General features: G+C 41.8%; 3 protein-coding genes across 8 annotated transcripts in view; 1 reads left to right on the top strand and 2 right to left on the bottom strand.

Annotated features, from left to right (window-relative positions):
• CSNK1G1 (casein kinase 1 gamma 1) overlaps positions 1 to 355 on the bottom strand; it is a 164,318-nt gene extending 163,963 nt beyond the window's left edge. For 4 of the 5 annotated variants that reach the window (XR_011472207.1, XM_070421106.1, XM_070421148.1 and 1 more), the window contains exon 1: positions 141 to 355. The gene's annotated coding sequence lies outside the window, so the exon portion shown is untranslated. The remainder of the gene's footprint in view (positions 1 to 140) is intronic. The other variant, XM_070421115.1, reaches the window with a different exon arrangement.
• A 3,122-nt stretch (positions 356 to 3,477) lies between these two features.
• On the bottom strand, positions 3,478 to 19,997 carry PCLAF (PCNA clamp associated factor). Its single transcript, XM_070404201.1, has 4 exons — positions 19,871 to 19,997; positions 19,478 to 19,558; positions 14,937 to 15,099; positions 3,478 to 4,772 (listed from the first exon to the last, which is right to left on the bottom strand). The coding sequence occupies exons 1-4, from the start codon at positions 19,914 to 19,916 to the stop codon at positions 4,727 to 4,729; spliced, it is 336 nt and encodes a 111-aa protein (XP_070260302.1). The 5' UTR covers positions 19,917 to 19,997; the 3' UTR covers positions 3,478 to 4,726.
• A 4,349-nt stretch (positions 19,998 to 24,346) lies between these two features.
• Positions 24,347 to 26,014, top strand: part of TRIP4 (thyroid hormone receptor interactor 4) — a 67,763-nt gene continuing 66,095 nt past the window's right edge. Inside the window, exon 1 of one of the 2 annotated variants that reach the window (XM_070421092.1) lies at positions 24,347 to 24,498. In XM_070421092.1, the coding sequence (XP_070277193.1) occupies positions 24,398 to 24,498 (101 nt within the window). In that variant the 5' untranslated portion in view covers positions 24,347 to 24,397. The remainder of the gene's footprint in view (positions 24,499 to 26,014) is intronic. The other variant, XM_070421084.1, reaches the window with a different exon arrangement.

Genomic DNA, 26,014 nt, shown 5'->3' with positions numbered 1-26,014 from the left:
CTCCACCCCCGCAGCCTCCACAGACACCAGCGCCGGCCTGCGCCCCACCCAGCATCTCGGCGTCCCCTTTCCCGACCCGGAGAACGCGGCCCGCCCCCCTCCCCCCGCAACCAGTCCCCCCGCCCCACACACACACCCACCTCAGGCTCCAACCTCCGGGACCCCGTCGACGCCGGAGCGAGTACCTGGTCCGGTGGTGCTTCGAGGATCACAAGGGGCCGGCGCGGACCCCTCCCAGAGGCGACGAGCGCTTCTGTACCCACCCACAGTGGTAGCTTCTCTCTTTCCCAGGAAGCGGAGGGAGGAGAGGTGTGGGAGGGGAGGGGGAAGGCGAGGAGCCGAGGGGCGACAGGAGCCGAGCCGGAACCACTAACGCTGGCCCCACCCTCGGCCTGGCGCAAAGCACCCGGGCGCTCTAGGTAGGACACACTTCAAGCAGTCAGCGAGAAACTGACACAACCACTTCCGGGTCACCATACTACTGCCCCTCCTTAGCAACCGCGTGGGGTTGCTAAGCGGAAGTGCCTCAAAAGCACCCCCATTTCTTCTGGGACTATCAGGAGGTAGCTGGAAGCGTGTACTCTCCTTTGACAACACCCTTCTACCTTCTGCTCCTGGTCTTAGAGCACACGCTTCACAGCCGGAGTCACAAAGCCCATCTTGCTTTTCCCTTGGCTTAAGCTATGCCCACGCCTCCACCCCTACCCCTGAGAAACTATGAACACCTGCTTCCTCCCACCCTGAGTCCCAGGCCACCCATTGGTCTCTCTCTCTCTCTCTCTCTCTCTCTCTCTCTCTCGTCCCTTTGTGGGAGTTCTCTTTTCTGGCAGTTTAGCAAGCATCCCCCTCTTGTGGATTTTCAGTTGTGTTTCAATTGGGCTTTTAAAATCTTCAATGTTATGAAAGTTTTCTCATGCACTTCATTCTCCTTTGACAGCCTCTCATAGGGAATGGTAAGTTTTGTCTTTGTCTTTCACCCTAACCGGTTTGGCTCAGTGGATAGAGTGTCGGCCTTCGGACTGAAGGATCTGGGGTTCCATTCAGGTCAAAGGACACGTACTGCAGTTGCAAGCTCTCAGGAGGCAACCAATCCATGTGTCTCTCTCACATTGATGTTTCCCTCTGTGTGTCTCTCCCTCTCCCTTCCACTCTCTCTAAAAATCAATGGGAAAAATATCTTCCCATGAGGATTAACAAAAAATAAAAAATAAAATGTCAGTAGTAGGTTGTTTAATAAATCTAAAACATTACAACCCTTCTCATGGACATGCATACATGTGGAAGTACACACACACACACACACACACACACACACACAATTCAAATAGAATCTGAGGCCATCCAGTAATTAATTGTTCTTTAAAAAATCTGGCTGTGACAAGTGATAAACCATTACCATGACAAAATAGAACCTGATATTTTAATTGCCAATAGATTTATTTTAAAAAATTAAATTAAAAAAGTAAAACTATGAGCCCAATGAACAATGACTTATCTAAAACTACAATGGACTACATGTCTTTAAAAATTTTTAAACATTATGGCAAATGTGTTCTATAGAAATGTTTTATTGAGAACAATTAATAGTTAAGATTAAATGTAGTAGTTTAGGCCAATATAGAAATGCAAATTCCTATGCAACATCTATTTTTCCCATTGCCTGAAGAAATATGACAGTATTTATTTAGATCCTCTCTTCATAGTTTTATTAGTAGTAGTCACTTTTTGATAGGTTTGTAACTGGCTTGACTCCTAAATAGTCACATGACTTCTATTATTCTATCATTTTCAGTGTAGTCATTGTTTAGAGGCCTCTAAAGATAAAGAGCACAACCCACACCTAAAATTAGCTAGGTGAGTTTAACTACACTTACAGGACTTTGTGAGCAGTACTATTGGAGTCCATATTCTTTTTTTTTCTTTTTATATTTGTATTGATTTCAGAGAGGAAGGGAGATAGAAACATCAATGATGAATCATTGATTGGTTGCCTCCTGCAACCCGGGCATGTGCCCTTGACCAGAATCAAACCCAGAACTCTTCAGTCCACACACCGACCCTCTATCCACTGAGCCAAACCGGCTAGGACAGGAGTCCATATTCTTAATATGAACCATAATTAAGACAGTGCTTTCAGATCTAAACTAGATCTCAAATAGCCTTCAAAGTCAGTACGTTTATCCCAGGGGTGGGCAAACTTTTTGACTCGAGGGCCACAATGGGTTCTTAAACTGGAGCGGAGGGCCGGAACAAAAGCATGGATGGAGTGTTTGTGTGAACTAATATAAATTCAAAGTAAACATCATTACATAAAAGGGTACGGTCTTTTTTTTTTTTTAGTTTTATTCATTTCAAATGAGCCGGATCCCGCCCGCGGGCCGTAGTTTGCCCACAGCTGGTTTATCCTGTAGATATAACCTCCAGGCTTTTCTCAGTTCTTAAAAGCTTTTTTTTTTTCATTTTTTATTGCTCTTTCTAATAATTTAAGAAAGAATTAGGGTATCTAATGTTTATTTTTGGGAAATATAACTGTTATGCAATAATGAATATTTAAATATTCTTAGAGTTCCATTGGCATCTCCAAATATAAAAGATACAAAAACTAAAGTCTAACAATTAATGACTACTTGGATCAGTTTATGTACCTAAGCAATATACAACACAAAACATAGCCCCTTATACAAGGGACTTAGAGAAACTAACTTAGGATATATGTGACATAAACAATAGAATGTTTAGCCTTAGGAAGAGAAAGCTAAAGCTATAACAGCTATCTTTAAGTACTTGAAGATTGTCATGTGGAAGGAATAACTTGTTCTCTGTGTATGTCAAAGACAGAAACAAGAATAGGAAGGGGGAGGGAAGAATAGGAAGGAGGGGAAGTTACAAAAATTCAAAATTTTAACTCATGATGTTTTTCACAATTAAGAGTTGCAGCCCTGGCCGGTGTGGCTCAGTTGGTTGAGCATCGCCCCATGCACTGAGAAGTCACCAATTTGATTCCCAGTCACGGCATATGCCCGGGTTGCGGGCTTTATTCACCAGGTAGGGGGAATGCAGAAGGCAATCGATCCATAGATGTTAAGCTCTCACATCTGTCGCTAAAAATCAATACAAACAAACAAAAAACAAATAGTTGCCAACCAATTTCAATGGAAACAGGGTATACTTCCCTTATGTTTTTAGAAGAGGCTAAATTGCCGACCTAATTTTCAAAAAGCTTTGACAGAAAAACATTACATGGAACAGACACCTCTGCCTAATAAAAGTGAGACATGAGGACAGTGGCGGGGGGGGGGGGCGGGGGGGGGAAGGACATGGGTGGTGGGAACTGAGTGGAGGGGAGCAATGGGGGGAAAAAAAAGAGGAACATCAGTAATATCTGAACAATAAAGATTTATTTTAAAAAATAAAAAATTTAAAAAGTGAGACATCATCAAATGTTGTATATTTGAAGAGACTGTACTTTCATTAGATCAAATTTTTTAAAAATTATATATCAAAATTATACTTCATGAGACACACCACCAAAAAGTTTCTCTCTCCATCAGTGAAAAATAATAAATCAGGTTTCAGACCCATCAAAACTTGACTTTAATAAGAGTTGATTTGAGTTACTCCTTAATAAGAAGCCTACCTATCAAGGAAGTACTTAAAATAAAACTCTACTTGAAATTCAGTAACATTTTATTTAATAGCGACCTCTAAGACAAAAAAAATGTAATCTAGAATCATCAGGACTCAGTGTGGAAGGTGATAAAATCAGATTAATGCACAAATTTGTATTTGGAAGAAATAAAAGAGAAGTATCTAGTAGAATCTTAGAAAGCACACAAATGGATATAATCTATTGTGAAAATAAGTATTCATTTATTAAAAACAAACTTCAGAAAAACATATCTGTTAAAACATGGTTAATTTTGACAACAGATGTCAGCAAAAAAATGTGATGAGGAAGCAAGAATTACTGTTACTAAGTTATATTATACCCACCTCTTCAATTATACCCCTGTTATCTTGAAAAATATAAAGGTAGCTCTAAGAACTTTAGACATAGCTCTGGGTTTATGGCATGTTTGCCTTTCATGATTTATTGATTTCCAGAGAGCACTATTTTATGATACCAAACCAAATGCATATTCTAAGAAAATTCTTCTCTTTTAATGTAGTCTATGACATCTTCCTGCCTGAAACCCTCAGGATCAAATTGCCCTTACTTGTTTCTATGGAAAACACAGATAGCCATCAAATTTTTTCAACATTGGCCCCCATTCTTAAACAGAATACAGGTGTGGCTTAATTAATACTGATTTTTTTTAAATGTGCAGAAATCCAACTCTGCTTTTTAAATCAAATAAAAGGAACGAAAATAAAAATCTAATGCCAGTAAAAATGGCAGCAGTACAAAAATCTAAGCAAATCTCAAATACAGCAGATTTGTTGTATACAACATGCAATGATTTCTTTTTAGCAAGAACAAGAAGCTTAATAATAGGTAAAAGAAACCAAATACTGCATTATATTGAATACTAAGGTAAATAACCATAATTATCTCGTAAATCTTGCAATATCTTAACTAGTTGCTTTTGAATAACTATTTGTAACCCTCATTTTTAATTAAATGCCTATTCAACAAAGCTAACTGGTACAAATACATTTATGCAAATTTACATCCTAGAATACCAGAGTAAACAGGAGACATTAGTCAAGGATGAATAAGAAAGTTTTATTCTTCTTCGTCATCTGTGTCATCAGGTGGCAAAGGATGTACTCTGTGGAAAGAACAGAGAACTTCAATAGTCAATATCAACTGGTTTTTTTAAAAAAAAATAGTTACAAACATATAAATCAGGAATATTAATTAACAGTGCAGTGGGTCTGATCAAGTGACTGGAAATGAGAGAAAAATAAAACCGTTAATTGATAAACACCTACAAATTCCTAGTGCTAGACTTTAGGGGTGAGTTAATTAAATGTTTAACCAAATATAGCAGGCTAGGTTGATAATTCTGTATGGCCCTCGAATGATGTTATAAATATCCAAATGGCCCTTGGCAGAAAAAAGGTTCCCCACCCCTGTGCTAGGGCAACAAAATGTTTAACAATTTATTTTGTCAATTTATAGAATCAGTGTTTCTTCTTTAGGATATGTTGCCATTTTTATTAAAAAAAAGAAATATGTTCCTATAACATCTTATTTCAACATGTTAAATGGATAATAAAAGTGGAATAAAATCCTTCAGCAAGAACTTTGTGATAGTAGAAAGCAAATAATAATAATTAATAATCTATTGGAGCAGAGAAAAGTTATCATATTTGACTGTACATCCTTTTGAACAATATGAATCAAAAACGTAATCATGCCCTAGCTGGTTTGGCTCAGTGGATAGACTGTTGGCCTGCAGTCTGGAGGGTGGTCTCGGGTTCGATTCCAGTCAAGGGCACGTGCGCAGGTTGTGGGCTCAATCCCCAGTAGGGGGCGTGCAGGAGGCAGCCCATCAATGATTCTCATCATTGATGTTTCTATCTCTATCTCCTTCTCACTTCCTCTCTAAAATCAATAAAAATATTTTTTAAAAACCCACATAATCATAAATCAGAATTTTTCTTTTTTAGAGTGGATGAAAATTTGTGAGATCTATCCTAAAATAATCAGCTTTCAATTTAGATCCAGTAAGCTGAATGGTCATAGAATTAGTGAAAGAAGAAAGCTAAAACAAAGGTATTTTGACTTGGTATGAAATTATCATTGACTCACCTATTAGATTACGGAGATGTCTTTATTTTATTTTCCTAGAAATTTAATAGTTAACAAATGAATACCATCATGAACCAAAGTTCCTTTTCACAAGGATTTGATTTACTTTTGGTATCATGGTTCTGTTCAGGTTTTAAGTAGCTGCTAGTCTTTCTTGATTCTGACTCTCCCCCATGTAACTAATGGAGATTATCCTGCCTTTGTGGGGGAAATAAAGCCATAGGAGATATCATATTCTAGATTATTAACTGGGGAGTTAATAGCAGAAGTCCTTTGATAAACTGATGGTTTGCTATTTACTATTAATAGTTACTCTATTGATTTACTATCAATAAATGGGTAATTACAACAAAGACCGATTTAAGAAAGAGGCTTGCAAAACAACAAAGAAAGAGGCTTGCCCTGGTCGGTGTGGCTTAGTTGGTTGGGCATCAACCTGTGCACCTTAAGAATACCAGTTTGGCCTAGCCGGTGTAGCTCAGTGTTGAATGTCGACCTATGAACAAGGAGGTCACGGTTCCATTCCCAGTCAGGGTACCTGCCGGGTTGTGGGCTCAATCCCCATACCGGGCATGCAGGAGGCAGCCAATCAATGATTCCCTCTCATCATTGATGTTTCTATGTCTCTCTCCCTCTCCCTTCCTCTCTGAAATAAAAATAAATAAATATATTAAAAAAGAATATCGCCCTAACTGGTTTGGCTCAGCGGATAGAGCGTCGGCCTGCGGACTCAAAGGTCCCAGGTTCGATTCCGGTCAAGGGCATGTACCTTGGTTGCGGGCACATCTCCAGTGGGGAGTGTGCAGGAGGCAGCTGATCGATGTTTCTCTCTCATCGATGTTTCTAACTCTCTATCCCTCTCCCTTCCTCTCTGTAAAAAATCAATAAAATATATTAAAAAAAAAAAAAAAAGAATATCAGTTTGATTCTCCATCAGGGCACATGCCCAGGTTGTGGGTATTGATCCCTGGTAGGGGGCATGCAGGAGGCAGCAACTCAACGTTTCACTTTTACATTGATGTTTCTCTGCCTCTCTTTCCTTTTCCCTTCCTCTCTCAAAAGTCAATTAAAATTTTTTTTGAAAAGGAGGCTAAAGGAATAATATAAACATCCTTTTTATACCATACATCAAAGTTTTTAATGAGAATATATGTGTAATCTTTCTCCATATGATAGAAAGCCTGTAATATAGGTTGTATTGCTATGATGATCAATGGTATAGCCATATTGGGCTGCATTACCAAATATTTTGTTTCCTTAATGGAAGTCACAAATAATTCAAAAGAATTGTAATTTATTCTAGAGCTGATAATGACTATTAGCTTGTTCATATTAGAATGAGAAAGTACAAGGAAGAATGGTTCCAGACAATGAGTGAACTAGAAGACACTTACAGGATCATTAAATCAAGTCTATTAAAAGGCACTAACCAAAAATTTATCTCTTTGGTTGTTGATTTTTATTAAAACCAAAAATAATAATATTGCCAAAAAGTCTAAAATGTAGTTTCTACTCCAAAATTTGACATTCTTTTTAAATATCTCATAAGACAGTAAGAGCTTAGTAACCATTTACTAAATGACCTTATGAACAGTATTGAATAATTCTTAGAAATGTATATGCATAAACATCACTTTATGCGTCAAATACTTGTTTTGTTCTTTTTATAGAAGAACTTTTATTGATTTCAGAGAGGAAGGGAGAAGGAAAGAGAAACATCATTGATGAAAGAGAATCATTGATCAGCTGCCTCCTGCACGCCCCCTATAGAGGATCAAGTCCGCAGCCTGTGTCATGTGACCTCCACTTCCTGGTTCATAGATGGATGCTCAACCACTGAGCCATGCTGGCAGGACTCAAATACTTTGTTTTAATTGTTCTTCCAGCCATTTACTTTTATTTAATTGCTCTTCCAGCCATTTTATCTTTATTTTTGTGTTAAATGCAAATCAATTCCAAACACAATGTACAATCCAAAACGGATGTACAGTGTTCAGATATAAGGTCAAAAAAAAAGTATTCACACACACAGATCTCATAATGCTTGAGATGTTGATCTGGTTGTTCCTGTGTAGTTTTCTAAAGATGGCAAATATTTTGGGGGGAGATAGAAAAAAGTATAGGGAGGATAAATGATGATGGAAGGAGATTTGACTTGTGGTGGTAAACACAATACAATATACAGCTGATATATTATAGAATTGTACATCTGAAAACTATATAATTTTATTAACTAATATCACCCCACTAAATTCAATAAAAATATGAAAAACAATAAAGTTGGCCTTAGCTGGTTTGGCTCAGTGGATAGAGCATCAGCCTGCGGACTGAAGAGTCCTGGGTTCGATTCCAGTCAGGGGCACATGCCCAGGTTGCAGGCTTGATCCCCAGTAGGGGGCGTGCAGGAGACAGCCGATCAATGAGTCTCAACATTGATGTTTCTATCTCTCTCTCCCTCTTCCCTCCTCTCTGAAATCAATAAAGATATATTTAAAAAAATAAAAATAAAGATGGCAAATATTACTTTAAGTCTTACAGTGGTTCTCAAGTTGCTACTTCATAACTGTAATTTTGCTACTGTTTTGAATCGTAACGTAAATATCTGATATGCAGGATGTATTTTCATTGTTCGTGACCCACAGGTTGAGAACTGCTGGTTTAAGACTTAAGAGTACTATGGCCATGCTGGATTCTATAAAATCTAAGCATCAGTGTGTGACATGTGAACCAAATATTTCATGGAGTGTCTATTTCTAAAAAGGCTTTTGTATATCAAAGCAGTTATAAAAAAGTTTTAATTTCCAAAATCAAGTACACTTAGACCAGGTTCTAATAATCTAAAAACACTGACTGATAGAGAGTGTTCCAAAGGTAACTATTCTGATTCAAGAAGTTTTAAAAAATATTTACAGAAAGAGCACAAAAGAGTTGTAAATTGAATGCAGGCAAGTTGCCAATACATAAATATGTATTATTTATGTCTTCTTCATATAATCGCCTCTTAGTTTCAAGATTTGTCAAATATGCCTTCAAAACAGTTAAGTTTTTAAATTGTAAAAATTATTCAGCATATGCAGAAATTAAAAACAGTATTTTAACAATGTCAATGTACTTCTAATTTTCAAAATCATTGTAAGTGATTCAAGTTAGCTAAAAGAATATGGAACTCCAGCCCAGATGGTCTGGCTCAGTGGTTGAATGTCCACCTATGAACCAGGAGGTCACAGTTCCATTTCTGGTCAGGGCACATGCCCCGGTTGTGGGCTTGATACCCAGTAGAGGATGTGCAGGAGGTAGCCATTTGATGAGTCTCTCTCATCATTCTATCTCTCTCTCCCTTCCTCTCTGAAATCAATAAAAAGATAAATTAACACTTGGGTTGCGGGAAACGAGTTAAGTCGGCTCGCGTGAATTGCGCGTACTCGGCGGGAGCCGTCTTAACTCGGTTCATATAGATTTGCGGTGGAGTGCGGGAAACGTGTAAATTCGGGCCGATTGTAACTGCGTATTACCAAATATTTGTTTCAAAGATACCTACCTGCGTATGCGAACCGTTTCATACCCATTTCAATCGAACCCATACTTCAAAAGACATAGGAATTTTAAACTAACTCTGATTTTGCGCGGGAAACCTAAATAATTGCCCGCGCCAGCTTATATTTTGTCGGGAAATTCACCCGACACCTATTGGGTGAGAATGTGACAGGAAATACCTGTCATTTGAATTTTAAGTGTATATCCAAGAATTACTCATTATTAGATTTGTAGTAGATTTGAATCCAGCATTGTCCTGGCACATGTCAATTACTACATAAAGTCAAACGCAAAATCAAACACAAAAACCCCAGAGGAAAGAGTTAAGTTCCCAAGAAAATAGTGAAAATTTAACAATGTAAAAGTTTATGTGGAATCTATCAACATTAAATTAGGACTGCAGATGCCCTGGCAGATGTGGCCCAGTTGGTTGGAGTGTCCTCCCATTCACTGAAAGGTGACGGGTTCAATTCCTGATTAGGGCATATACCCAAATTGTGGATTCGATCCCCTATTGGGGTGTGAATGGCAGGCAACCAATTGATGTTTCTCTCTCACATTGATGTTTTTCTCTCTCCCTCTCTGTAAAATCTCAGTAAAAAACATAAAAAATTAAAATTTAAAAACAAATTAGGACTGCTGAAATACAAAGAGTTTATAGTAACACCTTTGGTTCCTTCCAGTCTTACTAATAAAAGCCTAATATGCAAATTGTCTCCTCGGGTGGTCATTTGACCAGGAGTTTGACTGGGAGACCAGGAGTTCGACCGCAGTCTATGATGTATGCTGACCACAAGGTGGTGGCGCAGAATATGGCGGGTGTTGCAGTTGAGCAGGCAGCACAAGGCCAAGGTGGGTGCAAGCGGGGCCCAATCGCCCTGCCGATCACCCCTCAGACGGTGAACAGCAGCAGTGGGGGGGAGGGGGAGCAGGGGGGGACGGGGCCGCCAACTGGCTTCCAGGCACTGAGTGGGGCGAGGGGCCCAGCCCCAATCAATTGCCCTACAGATGGCGACCAGTGGCTGGCAGGCCCTGATCACCTGATCAGGGCCGGGACCTGGGCTGGGATGGGGAACTGGGGGTGGGTGGAGGCGACCAACCTCCCAGTGCACCTGGGCGGGGGTGATGGGGATGGAGGTGCAGTGAAAATGTGGGGTGTCCACCGAGCTCACTCTCACTCTGCCTGGTACCCCTTCCCAGGATGCCAGGGCTCACGCACCGGGAAGCCCCCACCCCCCACCCCCTCGCCCTGCTCAGGTGCTGGGCGCCTGAGAGGAGCCCACCCCACACCCACACAGCCTCTTCTGGGTGAGCCAGGCCACAGCTGCTGGGACTGCAGGAGCTGTCCCCGTGGGTTTGCACAGGAGCTGATCTGCAAGGCAACCAGGAGAGAGCACGTTGCCCACCCGGCTACTGTGTGGCGATGCTGGGCAGCCCAGAGGCTCACGCTGTGCCCTGGCCCATGGCATCTGGCCATGCTCACCGCATCTCCATGTGGGGACTCCGGCGCTGTGACTCAAGGGGACAGGGTGGGGGAGGGGGATGGGAGGCCCAGGTGCTGCCCAGAGGTCAGCTGGGACCTGTCCTTCCACTCCAGACATTCGCGCTTCAATAGCCGGCCAGGCCTAGGGAGACTGCACCCATGCACAAATTTTGTGCACCAGGCCTCTAGTGTACACATAAATGAAATCATGGAAGCTTTTTATACTACCTAATCCTTTTACTGCCTCCTAGATTTAATGAAGCCAAGTAAAAACTGACTCTCCATTCCACAGTTCATCCTTTTTCCCTAGGTCCAGGTGAAATTATTCTTCTTTTCAAAGTAAAGTTTTAGGTGTCCATACTTAAAACTTTTAAGCTACATTTTATCACAACATTAATTTTCTAAGTTGTCTCTTTGTTCTTGTACATGAAACTCCAGCAGATTTACTATTGGCATTCATTACGTAGTCAAAGCTGCAGATATACTTTAAACCAGTCCAATATGAGATTCTCAATATTTTCTGCATTGGTAGATTAGTAATTAGTAGATTTGATGAAGACCTGTTTTTCCTTGTCACATTGTACTTCAAGATGCCATATGGATTGGGCTGTAGAATATGGGTTGGTGAACTGTAGATATTTTTTGGCCTGAGTCTCTTACAGGTAGAGATGTAGAAGCGCAAACAAGACCACAAGGAGACTGGCTGATAACTTCAAGGCACATTTGGATAGCGTTGTGGGTTCAGGAGGTTCTGGTGTGCTGATCAAAGGAACTTCTGAATAAATCTGCGTGGGTAGAAACAGCACCAGAAGCAGCAGCCCCAGACTGAGTCTGGCCACCATCCCCATGCCCATGTTGGTCACCACACCTTGGCTCAGGACCGCCACTTGGTGTGCTGGAGGATCTTGGGCTCTTGCATGGTGCAGGGAAATAACTAGCAGAGTCTTAAATCAGGAGGCATCATAATGGCAGTGATGTGGCATGACCCGCCCACCACTGTCCTCACCACTGCCCACCCCCAATCAAATGATGTTTTCATAACAAAATATTTCAAAGTTATTTAGAGAGCTTAGACCTCTATCCTATACAATAAAAGGCTAATATGCAAATAGACCGAACAGCAGAATGACCAGTCGCTATGACGTGCACTGACCACCAGGGGGCAGACGCTCAATGCAGGAGTTGCCCCCTGGTGGTCAGTGCACTCCCATAGGGGGAGTGCTGGTCAGCCAGAAGCCGGGCTCATGGCTGGCAAATGCAGTGGTGGCGGTGGGAGCCTCACCCGCCTCTGCGGCAGTGCTAAGGATGTCTGACTGATGGCTTAGGCCCAGGAGCCTAAGCCATCAGTCGGACATCCCCTGAGGGCTCCTGGACTGCGAGAGGGCACAGGCCGAGCTGAGGGATCCCCCAAGTGCAAGAATTTCATGCACGAGGCCTCTAGTCACTTATAAATCTATATTAAAGAAAGTTCCATTGTCTTTTCTTCCAAGTGGCATTATTTATTTCCCTGATTCTATTTTTTTTATTAAAAAATATATTTTTATTGATTTCAGAGAGGAAGGGAGAGGAAGAGAGAGATAGAAACATCACTGATGAGCCCTAGCTGATTTGGCTCAGTGGATAGTGCCTTGGCCTGTGGACCAAAGGGTCCCAGGTTCAATTCCAGTCAAGGGCAAGTTGCAAGCTCCCCCCCTGCCTGGGCCCTGATTGGAGGATGTGCAGGAGGCACCAATTGATGTGTCTCTCTCACATTGATATTTCTATCTTTCCCTTTCTCTACTCTCTCTACAAATCAAAGAAAAAATATCCTCTGGTGAGGATTAAAAAAGGAAAAAGAAACATCAATGATGAGAGAGATCACTGATTGGCTGCCTCCTGCATGCCCTACACTGGGGATCGTTCCCACAACCCGGGCATGTGCCCTGACCTGAAACTGTGACCTCCTGGTTCATAGGTGGATGCTCAACCACTGAGTCACGCTGGCAGGCTTTCCCCTGCTTCTTAAATTCATAGCACTTGTGAGACAACCTCACCCTCTGGATAAGCGAGCAGCAGGATGAAGAAGCAGGAGAAAGTAACTGAAGAGCCTTTGGACCCCTGGCCTTTCCTTCACCTACAACCCCCATCATCACCAATTCTTCATTGCCACAATCACAAAATATTTAGCGCTAAATCTATCTGTATTGGCAGCACAGCTACTCAGATCTCCTCCCCTGCCTCCTGGGAAGCAGTTTCAAATAAATCTTCATTGCTGGATTGCTGGTTGCTTTGAGCCCACAGGAGCATGCTTTTCAAATTATGGAGACAAGTGCATTCTGAGTGAGGCATTTTACTATGCCTCTTGATAGTTGTGAATTCCAGGTGAAAGCAATGGGGAAGTTTAAAAAAAAAGAATTAGCCAAAACAGGCTATCATGATATTTAAATAATCCATTTAAAGTGAGCTGATAGTGTTTTGTTAATAAGCAGTGTACATCTTGTACATGCAAAATTGAATTCACCCTCCCACCTCTTTCTTCATTGATTGGAAAACTGTTAAGGGAAGCTGATACAAAGAGAACACTTGCTCCTTTCTATCAGCTTTATAAGTACCGCGCGCTAACCGATTGCGCCACTGGAGCCCCTCTATCAGCTTTAAAATAAACTGTTAACGTGAGGTTTCAGTAGCACCCTGTTATGCCTCTTTAAATTATGATGTGCACAAACCTTCTTTTCAACACAATGCATCTAAAGTTTTGATAGTTGTAACTTTTGGGGGGTGGGAGGGTTGCAATTGTTTAAGAATCATGGATTTACTTGTTGTAATTTTGATTATTGTCTTTGTGTATCAGCCCATGTCAATAAAGATGGGTAATTATTGAAATGCCATACTTCTAAATGAAATGTTTTGGAATTCAATGGATAAATAAATGCTGCTTTGGGGATATTAAAAGAAAAAGAAGAAGCCCTGTGGACTTTTTGGCCTGCGGATTGAAGGGTCCCAGGTTCGATTCCTGCCAAGGGCACATGCCTGGGTTTCGGGCTCGATCCCCAGTAGGAGGTGTGCAGGAGGTAGCCAATCAATGATTCGCTCATCATTGATATTTCTAGCTCTCTCTCCCTCTCCCTTCCTCTCTAAAATCAATAAAATATATAAAAAAACAACAACAACAAAAAGTTAAAGTCAACATCATTTTTTAAAAAAAGAAAGAAAAAGAAAAAAGAAAATTGGTAGCACTTAGTAAGTATGAGATTTTTACTCAGAGATGATTTCTATTGATATTTGGTATATTTTCATTTAGTATTGTTTATATTTGGTATACGAGACATTTGGTACTTTTGCAATAAAGATTGTACTTTTGCATCCAGAAATTTTGCTTAGCACTTACCATTAGCATTAACTTCCCACCCCATTAAAGCTTATAAAGCATGAGGTATCTTCCTAAAAAGTTTGCACACTAAATTCTGCATGTGTGCAGTTTTATTCCCACCTTGTTTTGAAGTGTTCTTTTCTATAATAATAAAAGCATAATATGCTAATTAGACCAGATGTCCTTCTGGACATCCTTCCTTCGGGATAAAGCCGCAGCAGGCAGGGGCTAGAGCCAAGGCCCTTGCATGAATTTCGTGCATCGGGCCTCTAGTGTACTAGTATTTATAGAGAAGTTGTAAAGAAAATACCCAATAGAGTTAATTTTGGTTCTTTCTAAGCGATGGGGTTTCTACATTTTCCAACTTTTCTACATTGGTTATATATTTCTTCTGGAGGTTGAACTAATGGTTTTTTAAGGGGCAGTATTAATGAAACTCAAACTAGATAAATCAACATGGAAATTGCTTTTTTGAAAAGACTATCGAAAACAAACAATAAAAATTAAAGACTAAATTAAAGACAATAAAAATTAAAGACAGGAAGTTCATAGTTAATAGTTAATAACGTAGCATTCATCTTGATGTAAACTGATACTCTTTAAGTGACTGAAATGAGTAAACAGAATACCTTTCATTGATGTTTGAAATTTGGGAGTGACTTTCAATAAGAGATCAGCACAAGTTTTAAAAACCCTTTGGTTTGTATCTTCTTAACTTCTCAAGGGGAAACTTAAAAGTTACTCAACATCCTATTGTTTTTTATTTTCAAAAATATCAATGTTTTCTTATATTGCAGAATATAAAAACTTACTTTCTCTTTCCTTTTCCTAAACCACTGCTTCCTGCCTCTTCAGGAATCCGATTCTCTTTTTCAGAATCTTTAGGGGACAGTCTGAAGAATTCTCCAATTCCTTTTTGCCATTTGGGAGTTGGGCGCACACAAACTGGATTCCCTCCTGCATACTTATTTTCAGCTGTAAAATATAAACAGATGGAACTAAATAAGAACTAAGAATACAATAGCTGTTTCTTAGAGGGAAACAATTTTTTAACATCAAATCTAAAGGTTATTAATGGTATTACATCCATCTTAAAATGAAGAACTGGAAAACGTGACAAAATAAAGTTGTATTCAGTTAATAGTACATTATATAGTACAGTATTGTAGTATAATGTATAATACCTTATCATCATTATCCTTTAGCCCAGAAAAATAGCATTAATGGAATTTTTACAACTGGAAAATATTTTTCATATTTTATCTACAAGACCTATTTGAAGAGACTTGTGTACTGTCATGATAAAGTTTGACCCACTTTTTCCTAATATAAGGTAGCATCATGTACCATAAATTGCCAATTTTTAAAAAATTTTATTATTTTTTGACTGATTTTATAGAAAGAGGGAGAGGAAGAGAAGGAGAGGGAGAGAGTTGTTCTTCCGTCCATCCATGCATTCATTAGTTGATTTCTATATGTGACCTGACCTGCGAACCCGCAACATGGGCATATCGGGAGGACACTCTAACCAACTGAGCTACTGGGCAAGGCCAAACTGACAAATTTTTATTTAATAAGGTCATTTAGTTAAATCAAATATAGAAGGCTAAATAAGTAGTGTATAGCAGTGAACATTTCCACATAAATATGTTCCACTTTTCAAAGCATTTGGCTCCTTTTTAGTTCATAGGGTAAATCCAATTCCTGATTATTTAAAACAGTAATATAAAGGGAAAATTTCTATCCTTTTTACAAAGTAATGATTAGAATACTAAGAAGAGCAAATTATTAAGTTACTACATATATCCTTTGCTTACAACACATTTGTCACAAACTCTAGCTGTTAAAAAAACTGATAAAATATTCCTATATATACTATCTAAAGTTTTATGGTTTTTACTTTTTAAAAAGTACAAATGGCCTTTAAAAAAGAGTGATCCTTTGATTAATAACTTTCTTGAAGGAAACTTAATGAGAATGCTTTCATTACTAGAAAGTATATAACAGCAGCGGATAGTTCAGCAGAGAATTCAAACCCAGCTCTGCAGATTTAGATGTGTGACCTTTACCAAAGTATATAACCTGAGCTTAAATTTCCTCATTTTTAAAATAAGAATATTACCAATTTCACATAGTTGATTATTGATTAAAAATAGAGATCTGTAACATACGTTAATAGGTGCATCTCTCCAACACAAGTTCATTAAGGGCCTACTCAGTTGTGTTTCAACAGTGGGCCAATGTGTCCCTGTGTGTAAATTAGTGTAGTGATACAGGGTACAAGATATTCTCCATAAATTCATCTATTTCCAAAAATTTTGACCTATTATTCCTTTTTATCTAAAGAGATTGAAATAGTAAATATTTTCTAATAAAATGTTTAGAATAGGGGAAGTTTGAGTTAACATAAAAACCCATGAAGTCCTGCCCTAGCTAGTTTGGTTCAGTGGATAGAGCGTTGGCCTGCAGACTGAAGGGTCATCCCAGGTTCGATTCCAGTCAAGGGCACATGCCAGGGTTGCGGGCTCAGTCCCCAGAATGGGGAGTGCGGGAGGCAGCTGGTCCATGATTCGCTCTCATTATTGATGTTCTCTCTCCCTTCCTCTCTGAAATTTACAAAAAGCAACAACCATGAAGTCCTTAACAGTGCTTCCTTATTCCTAACTAGACCTTGTGGAATTAATCTTTCTTACCGCTCAATTTCATACCAAAAGGAATGAGGCATCAGATGGCAGAGTATTTTTTCAACCTATCCTTGCACAGGAGCAGTGTGAAGCTATTTCCTTGACCGGGTTTTCATTGCTACTACCCAAAGGCAGTATCAGAAGCTGTAAAGTTGGGAAACACTCCAAAAAAACAAAAGAGGGGTGGAGAGGGAGAAAAACGTGCAGGAATGAAAACAAAATGTTTACACTAAGAAGACAATGTTAGCCCTGATGGTTTGGCTCAGTGGATGGTGCATTGGCCTGCAGACTCATGGGTCCCAGGTTCGATTCTGGTCAAGGGCATGTACCTTGGTTGGGGGCACATACCCAGTGGAGAGTGTGCAGGAGGCAGCTGATTGATGTTTCTAACTCTCTATCCCTCTCCCTTCCTCTCTGTAAAAAAATCAATAAAATATATATTAAAAAAGAAGACAATGTGATTAGTACTGTAACTGTCATCCTAATTCTTAATCTAGTAAAGGGATGCTTACATAATCTCTTACAAGAAAAAGCCATTGTGCCCTGGCTGGTGTGGCTCAGTTGATTGAGCATTGACCAAAAGGTGGTGGGTTCGATTCTGGTCAGGGCACATAATCTAGGTTGTGGTTAGATCCCTGGTCTGGGCACCAGGGGAGGCAATCAATCAATGTTTCTCTCTCACATCCGTATTTCTGTCTCCCTTCTTCTCACTTAAAAAACAAAAATCAATTAGCCTAGCAGGCATAGCTCAGTGGTTGAGTGTCAACCTGTGAACCAGGAGGTCACAGTTCAATTATTGGTCAGGGCATAAGTCCAGGTTGCAGGCTCGATCCCAGTGTGGGGCATGCAGGAGACAGCTGATCAATGATTCTCTCATCATCAATGTTTCTCTCTCTCTCTCCCTCTCCTTTACTCTCTGAAATCAATAAAAATCTATACTAATAAAAGCCTAGGTGGCCCTCGTGTGCACGATGTCATCACAAGATGGCCACCCGCACAGTGGAGGCGGGGCCCAGCAGCTGTTCTGCGCGGTGAGGCCTGGGGGTCCTGCGGCTTTGTGTGGCATGGAGGAGGCCAGTTCCGGCGGAGGAGGCAGGTTCCAGTAAAGGAGGGCAGTTGTGGATGATCAGGCCGGTAGGGGAGGGCAGTTGGGAGCGATCGGGCCAGCAGGGGAGGGCAGTTGGGGGTGATTGGCTGGTAGGGGAGGGCAGTTGGGGGCGATCAGGCGAGCAGGGGAGCAGTTAGGCATCAATCAGGCCGGCAGGGGAGCGGTTAGGGGATGATCAGGCTGGCAGGCAGAAGCGGTTAGGGGCAATCAGACAGGCAGGCAGGCAAGCAGTTACGAGCCAGCGGTTCTGGATTGTGAGAGGGATGTCCAACTGCCAGTTTAGGCCCGATACCTGTGGGGTCCCAGATTAGAGAGGGTGCAGGCCAGGCTGAGGGACACCCCCATCTCCATGCACGAATTTCATGCACAGGGCCACTAGCCTATATAATAAAAGCCTAAGCGACGTAAAGGCAGAGCAACTAGAACGACTGGTCACTATGATGCTCACTGACCACCAGGGGGCAGACACTCAACACAGGAGCTGTCCCCTAGTAGTCAGTGCACTCCCACATGGGGAGCTTCGCTCAGCCAGAAGCTGGGCTCATGGCTGGTGAGTGCAGCAGTGGTTGTGGGAGCCTCTCCCGCGGCAGCGCTAAGAAGCAGCAAGCCAAGTGGTAAGGAGCAAGGGGTCCCAGACTGCAAGAGGGCACAGGCTGGGCTGAGGCACTCCCCCGCGCCCAGTGCACAAATTTCGTGCACCGGGACTCTAGTATATATATTTTAAGTCACTTAAAAAATTTAATAGCCCAGCAGCTGTGACTCAGTGAATTGAGCACTGACCTCTGAACCAGGAGGTCACTTGTTCGATTCTGGTATGGGCACATGGGCGGGGGGGGGCGGGTGTGCAGGCTCCATTCTCAGTAAGGAGCGAACAGGAGACAGCTAATCAATGATGTTTCTCTCTCATTGATGTTTCTCTCTCTCTCTCTCTCTCAAACCAATAAAAAGATATTTAAAACCAATTTTAATAAAAAATGGCATTTGTTGCCCTAACCGGTTTGGCTCAGTGGATAGAGCATCGGCCTGCGGACTGAAGGGTTCCAGGTTCGATTCCGGTCAAGGGCATGTACCTGGGTTGCGGGCACATCCCCAGTGGGGGGTGTGCAGGAGGCGGCTGGTCGATGTTTCTCCCTCATGGATGTTTCTAACTCTCTATCGCTCTCCCTTCCCCTCTGTAAAAAATCAATAAAATATATATATTAAAAAATGGCATTTGTCAAAAATAAATAAATAAAATAAAATAAATGGCATTTGTCAATATTGAAACAACACACTAAACCAGAAAAAATAGGTTTGAAAATAAATTGTATTTATCCCTAACATCGAGGCTTGAGATTCTTTTCCCCTCCTCTGCACCAACTCTCCAAGACACCAAAGCCCCCTCATTATATCATAGGACAAGGAAGAAATTCGGGCATGAGGATCTCGGGAAAATAAATTCCACGATGGGTAAGGGTGCTTGCAGATCAGGAGAAATGTGGTACCAAGGGGAGAATTGTGGTGCTAGGTCTGATCCCCTTTTGAGAGGGTTCCTCCAGGCGCTTGCAGGCGCGCTTCTTACCTTTCCTAGAAGAAGGCGAAGTGAAATTAGCAGCAGAGGTGGCGGAACCAAGCACCTTCCTGGGGGCTCGAGCAGCCACCACTGCGGAAAGAGGCAGAGGAGGGCGTTTAGAAGGGGGCAGTAAGGTTCCGACACTGAGCCCCAAGCTCCACAGTCCCAGACGCCAGCTCTCGGAGAGCCCCAGGATAACCCTCCCCGCCCCCACCCCCGCCACCCCCCTTTAAGCAGCTGGGCCGCTGCTTCCCAGGCTTCTCTAAGTCTGGCACACAAGGCCAGGGCCCCCCATCCCCCACACGCTTCTTCCGCCGGCGGGGTGGCGGGGGGTTGGGGGGGCGGGAGGGGGACACGGTGAGGGGTACACCCGGCCCTCCACTACCCGCTTGACTGCCTCACCTTTTCTGTAGGTGCCCGGGAGACTGTCCGCTCTAGTCCGCACCATACTGGGACGCGAGGAGGTGAGAGCAACCCGCTGGCTTTCCCACGGAGGGCGTCTCACTGGGCAAGAACAAGAACGGCAACCTCCCGGGCACGGTTTATACTGGTCTCTTTCCCGCGCACAGCGGGGACTCTCCCCATTGGTTCCGCGCCTTCTCCCCATTGGTTCCGCGCGGGCCCCCGCAACCAATGGCCAGCGTCCAGGGAGACCGCTGCAGGTTCTTGGCACAGTGCTGACCCGTCCATCAACTGGCAGAAGCTTGTGATTCGACTGGTACCGCCCCAGATGGGCGGTGGCGGGGTGCCTTCCTGGGGTGGCTCCAGGGGGGGTTTTTAAGATTTTGAACTCGGGAGGGAAAACCTTTCGAACTAGGGAAATGGGTCTGCTGCGAGGGGGGGCCGAGGGGAGCAAAGAACGAGAATTTTTACCATTTATTCAAAAGTTACCGCAGGGTTCAATCCATTAGTGATTCACTCCTGGAAGTGAAACCTGAAATGAAGCGGACTTTTTCATGCAAATCAAAATAAATAGAACTTTCCTTTAATACTTCAGGGAGGAACTCTCTCCACTGACTAAAACAATGCTACAGAATGGGAGAAAAGGAAGCTAATGCAATTTATTTATAGGGCTTTTTTTTTTTTTTTAATTTATGTTTTTAGGATGGTGTGAAACTAAGGGGAAAACTGAGTGAGTTGTATATCCAAACACACATAAAGAAAACAAATTAACAAAATGCTTTCTTGAGACATGTATAGTCTCGGTGTTAAAAATATGCCAGCATTGACATGGCTGAGCATTGACCTATGAATCTGAAAGGCTGTTGGATTCCCCTGGACACATGCCTGGGTTGCAGGCTGAGCCCCAGTGGGGGCATGCAGGAGGCAGGAGGCATGTAGGAGGCAGCTGATCAATGATTCTTATCATTGATGTTTCTATCTCTCCCTTTCCCTCCCTCTCGGAAATTAATAAAATTATATATTTCAAAATATGTCAAATGTGTTGTTGCATCTCTAGCAGACAGTGAGCATAACTCTAAAATAGAAGCCCATACTATTCCCTATCCCTGTGCCTATCATCTAATTACAATACTCACGTGGAGTGATTTTCACTCTCTGAATACCATGCATAAAACATAGATGAGTTTACCTTGGGATTTTGTTAAATTCTCACTTGAAAAGCAACCCTGAAAGTATCAGCACAGCATTGATTTTCTCTAATAAACTGTTTGAACTTTAGGAACCTTTTAATATTTTAACAAAATCAACAACTACTTTTAGAATGAAAGAATCTAGACAACAGGCGAAATTAGCATTAAGATAGCAGGAAATGTATTGGAAATTACTTGTAGCTTTGTCTAACTAAACCTTGTAGTCTAAGATTAGAGCTAAATCCCTATCAGAAAAACCAACAAGCTCCAGGGTATAATCCTTTGTTATTTATCATCATGCCTCTCTCAATACACAATCGTTCTTCAATACACATTACTTTATTTCCTGTCAAAGTGGCTTCTACAAAGACCTGAATTACTCAGTTTGAATATCCCAGACCCCTGCAGCTGTTAGAAATACATAGAGAATCTGCTGTTTTTTCATCCTAGTCCACTTATCAAGTAAATTGCTACAAAGAGTTGCAAATATACTTTTGCGCACAAGGATAGTCTACATATTGCTACAGCTATATTTGATTGGATGTTTGTCTTTTGAATACCAAATATGTTAGGGAAGGATGACTTGTAAAGTTTTTAAAAAAGAAAAAAACAGTGATGGCTAGTAAAAAATCTTTAAAAAAAATTTTTTCCCCCGCCCTGACCGGTTTGGCTCAGTGGATAGAGCATCAGCCTGCAGACTGAAGGGTCCCAGGTTTGATTCCTGTCAAGGGCGTGCTCCTTCGTTGTGGGCATATCCCCAGATGGGGGTGTGCAGGAGGCAGCTGATAGATGTTTCTCTCTCATTGATGTTTCTAATTCTCTATCCCTCTCCCTTCCTCTCTGTAAAAATCAATGAAATATATTTTTAAAATGTTTTTAATTGATTTTAGAAAGAGAGGGAGAAGAAGAAGAGAGAGAGAAACATCAATGTGAGAAAAACATGGATTGGTTGTCTCCTACAGGTGGTTACCTCCTGTACACACCCTGACCAGAGATCAAACTAGCTACCTAGGTATGTGCCCTGACTGGAAATCAAACCAATAACCTTCTATGCATAGGATGACACTCAACCAACTGAGCCACACCAGCCAGGGCCCTAGTAAAAATTCTTAATTTAAACATTTGCTGTGAGGAAGTGCATCTCCTCTGCAGTTAAATAAAACAGAATTCTGTGTGTGAATCTGAAATTGTTGAAGGCCTAGGGCATTAAGAAAAATTGTAGTATATATGATTAAAATTTCTGCCTAAGTTTATAAGAAAGAACATCTTTAAGTCATGTTACATAGGTGTGCTTGCTTTGCTCAGGCAAAAAGCTAATAAATGATAATGATTGTAAATTATATTACGTTATATTACAAGCATTACAAACTAGAGATTACAATCCTTAACAGGCCTTATGAAAAAAGAACATTTTTAGTCTTGAGGACCTAGTAATTTCATCATACTAAGTATGATGTATTAAGTCTTATTTTTATATATAAAAGCCTGATATGCAAAGTGTCCCCTCAGGAGTTCTACTATCCGGAAGTTCGACCATCCAGGAGTTCGATCGCTCACTATGACGTGCGCTGACCACCAGGGTCAGCACGGAACGAAGGAAGGCCGGGGCCGGCAGCAGGTAGCCGATAGGGACCCTACCCATGCATGAATTTCGTGCACTGGGCCTCTAGTTGTAAATAAAACTGAAGTCATTGTCTCTGTCTTTAAGAAGTTAACATTTTTAGTTATGGGGACTGAACAGATAACGAAACAGGTAAACTTCTTGGATATGTTATAGTTAGTATTAAATGTAGAGGATTTTTATGAAGAAACAAAACTTGTACCCAGGCCCTACCAGTTTGGATCGGTGGATAGAGCGTTGGCCTGCGGACTGACGTGTCCCAGGTTCGATTCCGGTCAAGGGCACATTCTCCAGTGGGAGGCATGCAGGAAGCAGCCAATCAATGATTCTCATCATTGATGTTTCTATCTCTCTCTCCCTCTTCCTTCCTCTCTGAAATCAATAAAAGTACATTTTAAAAAACCCCAAAACTTGTACCCAGTAATAATGAACATTCAGCGTATTTTTTAAGCTAGAAAATCACGTTTTCCAAACTAAAAACAATCTAAATTCAATGTAAATCAATACACTTGTGATTTTTGCCAATGAAAACATTCGCATAAAAAGATGAAAGAGCATCAGATTAATGTAGTCTAAATAGCCTAATGGAAATGAAGAATCTATAAATGTAAAACAAAGCCAGCCAATTAAATTTATTGATTAAATATATCAGCAGAGCCCTGGCTGGCATGGCTCAATGGATAGAGCGTGGGCCTGCGCACCAAAGAGTTGTGGGTTCAATTCCGGGTGGAGGGCACATACCTGGGTTGCAGGTTCCATCCTGGCCCTAGGCCCCATTCAGGGAGCCTGCCAGAGCCAACCAATCCATGTGTATAGATGTTTCTCTCTTTCTCCCCCTCCTTCCCTTCCATTCTCTCTCTCTAAAAAAGAAAAAGAAAAAAATAGGCCCTTTAGAAAAGTCTGGCTAAATTTTCCCGAGTCTACAGTGGTCTACAGAATAGCAAAAGACCTTTAAATCTGGCCATCGTGGATTGAAATACATACCTCCAAATTCTGTAGTGACTTTTATCACTACATTGAATTCCTGTGGAAGGTCTTCAAAGCCAAATTCCAACACCTATTTTATATAAAGCCTCCCTCCCCCCTCTCCTCATCCCCGCACCCCTCCCGCACCGCCGTGGAGCTTGCTGAGTTATCTAGCCTCTCCGGGGAAAGATCTGGCTCAAAAAATTAAACAGAGAGGTTTTAGCAGCATGACTCTAGTCTTGGACCATGGCGGGGGTGGGAGGAGGGAGCGGTATTAATACAACCACTACCACTGGAGCGAACTCTTATACTAGTAAGTGCTTTGCCTCGGCTTCCAAGTACTATTTTGAACATTTTACATTAAAACCGACCATTTAAAATTGGACCTTCGAAAGTAAAATAAAAGTGGCCCCTCAAGTTAATGGGTTACAGTTTTGACTTTACTAAACTGTGGTTTTTATAGGTATTTGTACTGCCTTCTCAACCGAATTCTCGGTTTCCGAGTCCTACATCCGCCAATGCGGAAGAATCACGGGCAAGTGCTCGAATTCGAGCGCCCTGCCGGCGCGGAGGGGAAGGGGGCGGAGCCGAAGGGGGCGGGGCCGGCGCCGGCGGGCGGGGAGGCGGCGCTGCGCTGCGGCGGGGCGTGCAGCTGGCGGAACCCGCGCGAGCGAAGTCGCTGTTGCGAAGGGAACTGGTCCGGCGCAGGACTCGAGGCTTTTTCAGTCCAGCTGGTTCCGGCTGGGGAAAATGGCGGTGGCTGGGGCGGCGCCGCGGGAGCAGTTGGTGGGCTGGTGTACCCAGCATTTGCGGAAAACTTTTGGCCTGGATGTCAGTGAGGAGATCGTGCAGTAAGACCGGTTCGGGTCCGAGGCGGGAAGGAGCTCTGTGAAGTGAACGGGCCGAGCGAACCCGGAAGCAGGGAGGGCTAAAAAAGTTGATGAGAATGAAGTAATGTGATAAGAGGGCTGTTGTTGGTCACTAGGCACCGATTTCTGACGTTTGGTTTTATAGTTTAGTTTCTGGAATAGAGTGTCAGGCTGATGGGGTCCCCCCCTCCCCTCCCCCCCCGCCCCCTGGAAAACGCCACATCCCTGTCATTAGAATTTGTAAGATTGCCCCGGGAGCCAGTTTTCTTACAGATTCTGAAGAGAAGGGGCAAGCCAAATGGTCTTTTCCAGAAATTCCTTACTATGAGCATTTTCGTTTGCCTCATCTGGGTTGTCAAGTAGGACCTATAATTTAAATGGGGCGGCGTAGTACGGTGCAAATAGCTCCTGGCGTAAGGGGTCCCAGGTTCTAGTTTCTGTTATTTATTAGTTTTGGAATCTTGGGCTGCTTAATTTCCCTCTGTACCTTAGTTTCCTCATCTATAAACTAATTAGTAGAGCTTATCTTATACTATATGATTCTTATGAAATGGAGATGGTGACAGGATTTAGTATCTGCTTTCAGTTGATTTAACAAATACTTGTTGCGCTACTACCAGCCAGGTGCTGGCTGGAGCAACAGAGAAAATTGCTACAATTGGGTTCTGGTTGGTTGATGAGTCCCGAGGTAAGGGAAGTTCAGGGAGTGGTTTGAGCACGGAGAAAAGGACTCTAAGATTTGAGAAATTGCAGTTCCCTGCAACTAAGACCTGCAATTTCTGAGAACTAAAGGATGAATAGGTGGAGGTGCAATGTTCAGGCGAGAGGGAAAAGCTTCCACAAAAGTTGGTCTTGATCAAGGAACCTGTGTTTCTTGATTTGATTCCTTGTTCGTTGATGCGGAAATAGAATTGCAATTCTAGGACTTTTGTAGGATGTAAGGTGAGTTTCTAAGTTTGGGAGAAAATAGACTTGTTGGCAAGGAGAGAGTTAAGAGAGCCTATATTAAAGGATTTTTTTTTTTTTTGAACACTGGAATAGACTTATTTAAAAAAAAAAAAAAGCCAAAAAGACACACACACACACACACACACACACACACACACCAAAAACAAAAACAAAAAAAGTAAAAATCAAACAAAAAATAATTTTTAAAAATCCAGCCAAATCATATGGCTTGGTTATACCATTGTTTGAAAGCAAGGTCAGGTTAAGTAGTTTTTCAAACATTTTTTTAAAGCAATGGAGTGCTGTCAGGTTTAATAGTTAGAATTTTAAAAAAATATATACCAAACCAAAAAAGTCATTCAATTAAAAAAATTAAGGCTATTTTATTTTAAATCTGTATTGTTGAAAGTATTACATATGGATGCTATTTTTGATGGATCAACAATGAAGTATGGATTAGAGCAGTCTTCTCAGTCTCCAAATCCAATTGTATTTTGTCTGCTTATATAATTTCATGAAAATTTTAATTCTCATAGGTTGTAGTTTAAAA

Source organism: Myotis yumanensis, unplaced genomic scaffold (assembly GCF_028538775.1).
Source record: "Myotis yumanensis isolate MYYU_CA2020_CCGP unplaced genomic scaffold, mMyoYum1.0.hap1 SCAF_1, whole genome shotgun sequence".
Taxonomy (NCBI): domain Eukaryota; kingdom Metazoa; phylum Chordata; class Mammalia; order Chiroptera; family Vespertilionidae; genus Myotis; species Myotis yumanensis.
This window is presented reverse-complemented; position numbering and strand designations above follow the sequence as displayed.